Genomic DNA, 9,907 nt, shown 5'->3' with positions numbered 1-9,907 from the left:
CCAACCCAACCCCCCCCGGGCACAACTTGAAGCCATTTCCTCTTGTCCTGTCACTTGGGAGAAAAGACCAACCCGCACCTTGCCACAACCTTCTTTCAGGTGGTTGTACTGAGAGAAGGTCTCCCCTGACCCTCCGCTTGTCCAGGCTAAAAGATTTGTTCAGCTCTTACTGTTTAGCAATTTTTAATGGGATTAAACACAGTGTTTCTTCCAGAATTGTCAGAAAAAGAATAAATCAAAATTTTTTAAAGTGCAGTCAGGATAGGTGGCTTATTTAAAACACTCAAGCACATACTTTTATATATATTTTTACATATAAATAAAGATGTAATGATGAACTTGTAACAGTGATTTTCAGCATATATTATATTGCTGAGCAAGTACAACGATGTATTTAAAAGTTACCCACCTAGAATTATGCCTGTCACATCCATTTGGTAGAGAATATTGTGTTTGTACCTCTTAGGAAAAACTAAAGAGTAAAAATACATGATAGAGTAGAGGGCTTTTCAAACTTCTTCACAACATCTATACTGATATGCTAACTCAGAATATGAGTAACCACCATTTTTAACTGAGTAACACCCCTATAATGACTAACCATTGCTTCTACTGATGAGCAGCATTAGGAAATTTTTTAAAAGTTAATTTTAACTTCTTTGCACTTAATTACATAGAAATCAAGACAGAGAATTAGCAGGTGACTTGGTAATCTGTAGATGGCTGGCCAGTGGATACTCTTCAGGTTATAGTTTGTCAAGCAAACGTAGACATCTCTGTTGATATAACAATACCTGTGTTGTTATTCCTATAGCAATGACTGCACTGTTATTCTGATATACCTATCTCTTTGGTCAGCTAGAGTAAAGGAATTGTGAGACATCCATCTCTGATGAGAAAGAGCAATGTAGGAAGCTGAGTCTTGCTTCAGGTAAATACACAGTTGTAAAAATTACATAAGCTGTCTTATATCCACATTGATTTCATTATTTTGTGATAGCTGCTAGCCCCCCACAAGAGCAGTGAACACTTAGAGCAAAGACCTAGTCCTTTGAGGAGCTGCTTATCAAAGCATAAGATGCACCAACGAGGGAGTAAGAGGCATGGTGCAAAGCATCGATGAGATGTTGCAGTAACCAGGAAAGGTTTTACTGTAGATTACTTGCCTGCACCTCTTTTGTATGGTAGCCTGCGGAAGAGGAAGGCTCATCTAGGTCTGTAGAGCAAATATAGTAAGGAATCGGTTTTATTTTAGGTACATCAAACAGCTTTTTTGCTGCACATAAAGCTAGTCAGCATTTTGAGCATCGAGGTAATTGAAAGAGAAAACCCTGTTCCGCAGCAGAAGATCCAAGGACCTTGTGGGAGGGGCAGAAATGATTCAGGAGGAAAGCAGTTGAGAGAATCTGAGAAGAAAATCTCACAGGGAGGGTCCTAAGTAGAAGGTCAGTTGGAGAGCAGTAGGTGTTGGCACTGGGAACCACAAAGCTCCATCCTTCCTGGTTTGTTTGTTCCTGTTTTTTGCTGAAAGTACCTGGAAAAAACCAGAATTGCACATCAGCCAACAAACATTTGACAAGAACACCACCATCATCTTCAGATTTATCGATGTTCTTTCTGCCAGAGGTTAGCAAGACTCGTGGGTCGCAGAGGCGCAGCAGATATCCAATGTTTTCATTCCAGTGTGGGTTTTCTAACACTGCTATATGAGACATTTTCAGATGTCAGCTTTAGAAATGACCTACGTAAACCTTTTGTAGATCTGAGTGCGGAACACGTGGGAAACTGGTACAGTGTTCAGTAGGCATTGGTGGTTTGTTTTCATTTTAAAGAGTGTCTTGAAGGGGGTGTCCTGTCTTGCATTTCAGTATTTTCACTTGCAATATTTTGCTGAAATCGATGAAACTGAAGCTCACTGAGTTCTCAGGTGACATAAAACTTGAAAGAGCTGCAAGCATTTTGGAAAACAGGTCTAGAAATCAAAGTAGTATATTGGGATTAGGTGTGTGATGGGTTTGGTTGGTGGTTTTTTTAATTTATATTTATTTTGTAGAACGTGATTCTGGTGGTTGATAGCAGTCAGGCCGTGGTAAAGGATTATCAGTTTCCTATCTTGCAGGACAGGGTTTAAGAATTTCTCCTCACTTAGGTTTGCATTTTTTTTCTCCCACCTGAAATTCTTCCTGAGAGTCAGATCCTGGGTCAGGTCAGACTAGATCAGAATAATAATCACCTCACACTCTTTATCTCAATTCTAGCCATTTTGAAAAAGCAAATAGATACTTGCTTTTCTTAGAATAATAATTTAAAAAAATAATTGAAAGGAGGCAGGGCATTTTTCAACATACCTGTCACACTGGAAAAAAAGAGGATGGAAAATGTGGCTAACTCCTAGCTACAGTAGTTATATTTGCATAGTCAGTAATTGTTGGGTGAAAATACCTCTCAAAAGGGAACTGCAGCAGTGTCGAGTGCTTCCCACTAAATGTAAATGCTACTAAACCCCAAACTGAACAAAAAAACTAAAACAACAGCAACCAAATATACCCTTACATTTGGTTCTGGAGCATATTTTATCAGAAAAGTTCTCTACAGGGGATGTTGGGTTAGCCAGGCTTTTCTGAGGTTTTGTAAAGCTGCAGAGAAGCTCCATAAAAGGAGATGCCAGTAATGCTGAGACCTTCTGTACTTGTGAGAACACAAGTTCCATAGGTCACATGCTGATGACCTCAGGATTTCCGACATGGGGATAAGCATGGGGGAAAGAAATGGTATGAACAACAGAGAGAGACAGCCAGCATGGGTGAGACAAAATCTAGCTGTTTATTGAAGGCTGGGTTGACTTCTGTGTTTTCCTTGATTTTTTTTTTTTTTCCCCCCCAAATGGAATGCTCTTTGTATTGTTTAACCTCTCAACCCCAATTTTCTGAGGGTAGGCAGCACAGTGTCTTCATCAGCACAGAGGAAATCCAGTGAAGAAATATTTTATCTGATAGTGGGAATATGGGCTTCTTAAACTATAATTCTACTGTATTCAGCGGAGGAGTAATTCTGAGTGCACAGAGAATGAGCTGTTTGATTGTATACTTACCTAACACTTAGATATTTCTTGTCTTCCTGTATTTTAACGTGGTTTTTGTTTGTTTGTTTTGGTTTTTTTTAAGGAACTGAATAATCATATCTGACAATGTAGGTCCAGCATTAAAACTTCTTGATATTACTGTCTTATATGTTAAATAATAGGAATAGATCATTCTTTTTGCACTGCATGGAAACAAGACTTATTGCCTGGACTGGCCATCCTCACTGTGAGCAAGGAGCAGGGCTTCTAAAACTGGAAATTAAGTTTTTGAAGCATAGGCAGGTATGAAGTACATATGGCATTTTGAGAAGCTCTGTATAGTAGTTTCCATATAGTCACTTCCCTTTTGTCATTTTCAGCAAGCAGATACATTAAAAAAAACCCAAACAAATGCAACCTCAACCTCTTCGAAGCTCATATTTTTATTTGTTATCCTTATTGGGATATAGTATTTTTATACCTTTATTACTGTTCTAACCATGTTCCCTTTTATAGGCTTTCCTCTAGAGGCATATATCTTAAAAAAAGGGGTGGACCAGCTTTGATGGGTCCCTTGGGTTCACTGGCCAGTGATTTTCTTTCCAAATCCTCTGTGAATACTTGTGTCCAGTTCAGCCAGCCTGTGTGGATATGCTGGTGAAATAGTACTGCTTCTACAGTGAACCTTTTTCTACTATGTTCGCCATCTTCCACCTCAAAAACAAACGTGAAAAATGTCCTTCCACCTCCTGTGATTTGACATTGCATGATTAGCCGTTGTACAAACTTTGTCTCTTTGTAGCAGAGGTCAGTTGTTGGGTAGAGTGGTTGTGAGTGGATTTCTCATGGCTGGCTCACGTCTGCACTTCCACTTCCCAACTCCATCAGGGCTTGAATGCTCCCTTGATCCTGCATTTCATGCCTGCCGTACGCCTGGGTCTGGAGCAAGCCATTTGGCTTGCAGAATAAATACAACACAGTGATGGTGTGCAAGATGTTCCATTATAAAGGGAAATAATTTTAACTAGAGAGGGGAGAGAGACTGCAGTGGTCTCATCAGCATTTTTCTTGAGTCATTCCTTCCTGCTCCCATGTCCCTTGATTCGATAGTGAGAAATGCTGAGCTGAAACACAGCTGCACACCTGACAATTTGAAGCCTGTTGGCTGTTAATAACTGTTGCTTCTGATGCGATCTGAAACGTGTCTGGAGCAGTACATTTGTATATAATTTCATGTATGTAAGGGGTATTTTAATTTCTACATTATCATAGAATCATAGAATGGGTTGGGTTGGAAGGCATCTTAAAGACCTTCTAGTTCCACCCCCCCTGCCATGGGCAGGGACACCTTCCACTAGACCAGGTTGCTCCAAGCCTCATCCAGCCTGGCCTTGAACACTTCCAGGGATGGGGCATCCACAGCTTCTCTGGGCAACTTGTTCCAGTGCCTCACCAACCTCTCTGGGAAGAACTTCTTCCTGATATCTAATCTAAACCTCCCCACTTTCAATTGAAACCCGCTGCCCCTTGTCCTGTCACTACAGGCCCTTGTAAAAAGTCCCCCCCAGCTTCCTTGTAGCCCCTTCAGGTACTGGAAGGTGCTATAAGGTCTCCCCGGAGCCACCTCTTCTCCAGGCTGAACAAGCCCAATTCTCGCAAAAATTATTATGCAAAAATAGAGGAAATCATCTCTGGCTTTAGGGGTAATTTGCTGGTTTGAGTTGTAAATTGGGTCAACTTTGAGTTGGCATCTCTTGGTGAAGGAAACTGAGGCACCTTAAATCATGAAAGTGTACAAAGGGGCAACTTGGGAAATACAATTGCCAGAATGATGTGCTGTGTATCAGGAGATTTGCTTTATTTTTTCCTCCAAAATGTTACTTGATTATCATGTTGGATATCTGTCCCCTGGCAGATGTATGCTCCTTTTGCCAATGCCAAATGCCAGAGTGGCATGGGAAAATCTCTGTGTCTTGGGGGAGAGGTGGGTTCAGAGAAAGTAATAGACCCTGTTCTTCCAAGGAATTTGTTATTCTGGGTAAAAAACCCCAATGCATTCCATTGTCTTTTCTGTCCCACAACCTCAGCTAACCAGCAGCTGGGATCCAAGCAATGTCTGAGTACCCCACTCGACACAAAGCTGGGCAGATACAGAAGAGGGAAACGTTTCTTCTTCTTTGTATGTTGTTGTGCAGGAAAAAAGATCCAGAGAGGCGTCTGCAACACAACTACGTAGAGCGTTGAATTCTGTGCTTCGTGAAAAGCACTTCTTGTTTGGATCCCCCTGATCCAAACTGAAGCTGCCAGGCCTGTAACAAGGAGAGAGGGAAACAGTATTTGCTGCTCTACCAAGTGCTGTAGAATACAGTAACTCAATTTTTGGCATTTGCATGAATATATGGCATTTGCATGAATTCATTTGCATGCATTTACTTTGGGCAAAGTTCAAGTAAGGGGATACCATAAAATAAACAAAAGACTTGAAATGAGGTTTTGATCAAAAATCCAAGGTTGCATACTTGGTGCAAATTATTTTTCAGTATAGCATGATACAGCTTTATAGTACAGCTCATGGTAATGTTTATGATTTGGCTTTTTTTAAATGGTTCATTAAAATGCCTAATTCTGTTCCCCCAATTTTATAAAGCCCCTTATTGTAGCGTCTTTTTTGGGGGGTTGGTTTTTCTGATGTTAGGTAACAGTTACAGCTTTATCTGAACTTAGTTCCTGTCATTCTTCCTGATGCTGACCGCTGACATGCATGCATATTCATGTACATTTCCTCTGCCTGCTTTCTTCATAACGACATACGTAAGAGCCAGAATACTAAATGTGTTTTAAGTGCTGATGAAACTTCCATGTTTTCCATGGGTAGTAACTATTGTGTTTGTAGGGTGGTTGAATTGTAACAGCTATATTTGAAGTTGCTCTTTACTTCTTTTTATAAACTTGTAGTTACAGTTGCTTAGGATTGTGTCAGAATTGTGCTATTTGGGCTGAAGTTTCCATCCTCAGGAGAGAAGAGGGCAACTGAGTAAGGATTGGAGTATCTCAAATAATGTAGAAATTCCTAATTCTTTCCACGTTGTGTGAACAGTGTCTCTTTCATAAACTGCACTCTGGTCTGGATGTGTTGGATGTGTTTAGCAAGTCAAAATTCATCATGTGGATTAATTCAGGACTGGCCATGAGCTGCTGCCATTTTTGCTTTCTTCCAGATTCCAGTAGAAACTTCCTCTCCTACTAGAGACTTGGTTCTCCCTAAACTAGAAGGTGACCCTACACAGTCTCTGTAGATGCACCATCATTTGCTCTCAGGAGGATATTGTCCGTGTGTTTCCCTTTGCCACCTAGTAGAGCACGTTGTTAAATTTCTGTGCTGGGCTTTCATTTTTAGCCACTTCTGCTTCAGGTGAAGGAAAATGGTTTCAAACAATTCCTTCAGAAATAAACACCTTAAAAAGGTCCACCTGTATGCACACTTCACTGTTATTTTGTGCTGCTTTTACATGTAGACTAAAGCCCAGTACAGCCTACCTCCAGTTATGGGCTGTTCTTCCAAGGAGCTTCCTCTTTGGAGTCTTGACCTGCGCTGTATTTCTATGAGTTGTTACTTTGGGCGGGACCTTTCCTTCTTTAAAGTCTTTGTAATTCATATCATAAATCATATTTTTCTGCAGTTAAGGCAACATCAACATCATGTGTGGAAAAGAAAGCAAGAAGTCTGCTGGAAAAAAAAAAGAGAATGAGATAATTTTTTTTATTTTACATAATATTTTTTTGCTTTTCTCTTATAGAAAAAATACAGAAAAGGATCTGTGGATATTTCAAGGATTAAATGTGTAGAAGTTGTAAAAAGTGATGGTATTATTCCCTGCCAGAACAAATACCCATTTCAGGTATGTTCCTTTTATATAAAATGCAAATTGCCATGCTCTGTCCAACAGCGCTAAGCCTTTTGTACGTAACCTGCTTGAAATTGCTGTCATTTCTAAATACTGAGCCCCTTCTCTGGCCCTCTGAGGCTGTGTTGGAGATGGTTCAGGATCAGTGGTTAAAAACCATTCCCAGCAAGCTCTGCTCCCCCTGCAGTCCCCTCCCTTACAGTTGTTCCTCTCTGCCTGGGTTTTGTCTGGAGAGCGCCTTGTCCTGGGCTTCCTCCAAAACAGGTTAGCTGGCACTCGTTTTCTCTGTCTTCATTCTTTCACATTAAATTTAATGACCACTAAATTATATAAGAATAAGAAAATCAAGATAAAAATTGTTGCATATTCTTCCATTGTGAACCGTGTGGAAATAAACACAGAAAACAAAGTGCTCGGAGAGGGAAACGGAATGTTTAGATATGGCAGGTCGGATGCTGTGCCTGCTTACGATAGAGAGCGTTATTGGGGTGACGGTGAAGTCCCTGCCAGAGAGGGGACTCTGGCCTCTTCCTCCCAGGCCAATACTTGCTTTCCACCAATACAAGCAGCGAAGAAAATGAGCAGTTCAGAATCACAAGGAGTTATGAAATGGCTGGGAACAAAGGATGTCCGATTATGAAATTCCTTTAGCAGTTAAATTGAACTGTTTCTACAAAACACAGGGGGAAGAATGACCAAAGAAAAAGCGTGAAACAAACATTTTAAGGAATTCTCTTGAGATAATATACCATTACAAAATCCTTCCTTATTCCACTGAAAGCACTATGTGTGAATAGTAAACCTGAAAAGCCTTTTCCCAGTTTCTGCATTTTGGCTGTCACTAATTTTGCCAAATGTAACACTCATTTGTCTTGTTCTGTTTCCTGAGGAATAAAAAAAAAATTAACGTTACGAGGTGAATGTCTTTATTATTTATTTATCCTCCCCTCCAGGTTATATATGATGCTAATACGCTTTATATTTTTGCACCAAGTGCACAAAGCCGGGATCAGTGGGTGAGGAATCTGAAAGAAGGTAATGGAAATTGCTCCCACTTAACACTTGACATGTTTATATACCTTTACTTGAGCTGTCTGGCAGGGATGGAGTTAACTTGGTGCTGTGGTTTGTATTTGTGGCCAAAACACTCTTGAAAACACACCAGTGTTTTAGTTGTTGCTGAGGAGTGCTCGAACAGCATGGAGTCTTCCGTCTTCCCCCTGGGCTCCCCCAGCAAGTAGGCTGGGGGTAGGCAGGAAGCTGGGAGGTGACACGTCTGGGACAGCGGACCTGGGCTGACGAATAGGGATATTCCAGGCCATACAATGTCATGGGAGTAGAGGAAGATGGGAGTTGGGGGTTTTTGGCTTCCATATTGGCTGGGCGTCAGTCTGCTTTGTGGGAGATGGTGGGTGAATTACCTTTACATCACTTCTGGGTTTTTTTTCTTTCTTTTGTTACTAAACTGTCTTTATCTGAAGCCACAGGTTCTCTCCTCTTGCACTTTCTATTCTCTCCTTCATCCTGCTGGGTGGATACAGGGGGCGAGTGGCTGTGTGGGTGCTGTATCTTCTGGCCGGCATCAGCCCACAACAAGCTGGAAAAATAAAATGGTAGAGCTTCTGTTGCATATTTCTACACCTTTTTGTTTTTATTGGGCCAGCTCGTCATTTGCATACAGAGTGTGTGGTAACAGGTCCTGGGAATATCAAACATCCACACTGATTATTTTGATTTGCAAAGTCCAGCTGCAGCCAGAATTTAACACTATGCTTTTGCACAATATGTAAATCTTCAAAAAGCTGATCCAAGCGAGTTAATAGCATCACTCAAAAGTTTTGTTTGAATGTAGCTAGGCAACACTGCAGGCCTTAAACTGATGTAAAATGACAGGAGGCATCACCACTGAGATGCAAGCTGATTAGTGCTATTAGAGTAAGCAAAGATCGTTTTTGCAAGAACCTCTAAATGCTTTCTGCCACCATCAAATGCTCACATTAATTGTAGGTGCTCTGTAAAGTAATAAGAAGTAATTCTGAGCCCGGGAACCACAGGGCAAGGAATAACCTCTGAAACTGAGCAAGCCCAAAGGATGGGGGTAAGGGGCCTTTCAGACCACACACAGGCATTGTGTCATGGAATAGTGATAAATGTCAGCTATCTTTCCCTCCAGAACACTATTTGTAGAGGAAATTATGAGTCATTTGCAGCAGTAATAAACAGAGAGGGGGCAGGCAGAGCCCCCAGGGCCTTCACAGCTGCCTGACAGCTTGGCACAGTGTAGGGGCCTGGGTCTCCTTGGGAGGATGCACCAAACTCCTGCCCCTGCAGGGGTGGCCGGTTTAGGCAGGGAGTATAGCACTCTCTTCTGGAATACAGTGGTGTATTATCCCAGAAATGTCCTCTGCTACCATTATATCAGCCCTTGTAAACTTGCAAGAAGGAAGGTCCTTAAGAGAAGAAATGCTAAAGTAAGGACATGTGAAGATTATGCGTCATGTCAAAGATAATGTAATACTTACTAAAAATGGTTTGCTTTCTCTCGCTCTTTTTTTTATCTCTTTCAATATGTGCTCTTTTTCTTATTATAGAAATAAAGAACAACAGCAATATAATGGTAAAATATCATCCTAAATTCTGGATGGAGGGAATTTACCAGTGCTGCAGACAGACAGAAAAATTAGCACCTGGTTGTGAAAAATACAGTCTTTTTGAAAACAGTAAGTACATATGGTTTCATATGAAGTGGTATTGGCATGTTTTTCTGCCTTTTTATGTGATCCTACCATTACACCTGAATGCCCTAAATATTAGGCAAATTTAGAGAGAAGAGTGAATCACTGATACTGTGCCTAAAGAAAATGAAGATGTTTAATTTCTGAGCATTTTGTAAGGAATATAAAACCCAGTGAATTGTCCTTCCAAAAAACATTTTTAGAAA

At 40.8% G+C, this 9,907-nt stretch overlaps 1 protein-coding gene across 1 annotated transcript in view; it reads left to right on the top strand.

The window, feature by feature from the left end:
* TEC (tec protein tyrosine kinase) overlaps nt 1-9,907 on the top strand; it is a 31,126-nt gene that overhangs the window by 9,129 nt on the left and 12,090 nt on the right. Inside the window, exons 2-4 of the mRNA XM_010146624.1 lie at nt 6,859-6,960; nt 7,920-8,001; nt 9,558-9,686. Coding sequence (XP_010144926.1) covers nt 6,859-6,960; nt 7,920-8,001; nt 9,558-9,686 — 313 coding nt within the window. The remainder of the gene's footprint in view (nt 1-6,858; nt 6,961-7,919; nt 8,002-9,557; nt 9,687-9,907) is intronic.

This window comes from Eurypyga helias, unplaced genomic scaffold (genome assembly GCF_000690775.1).
Source record: "Eurypyga helias isolate BGI_N326 unplaced genomic scaffold, ASM69077v1 scaffold3062, whole genome shotgun sequence".
In the NCBI taxonomy this organism is placed as follows: domain Eukaryota; kingdom Metazoa; phylum Chordata; class Aves; order Eurypygiformes; family Eurypygidae; genus Eurypyga; species Eurypyga helias.
This window is presented reverse-complemented; position numbering and strand designations above follow the sequence as displayed.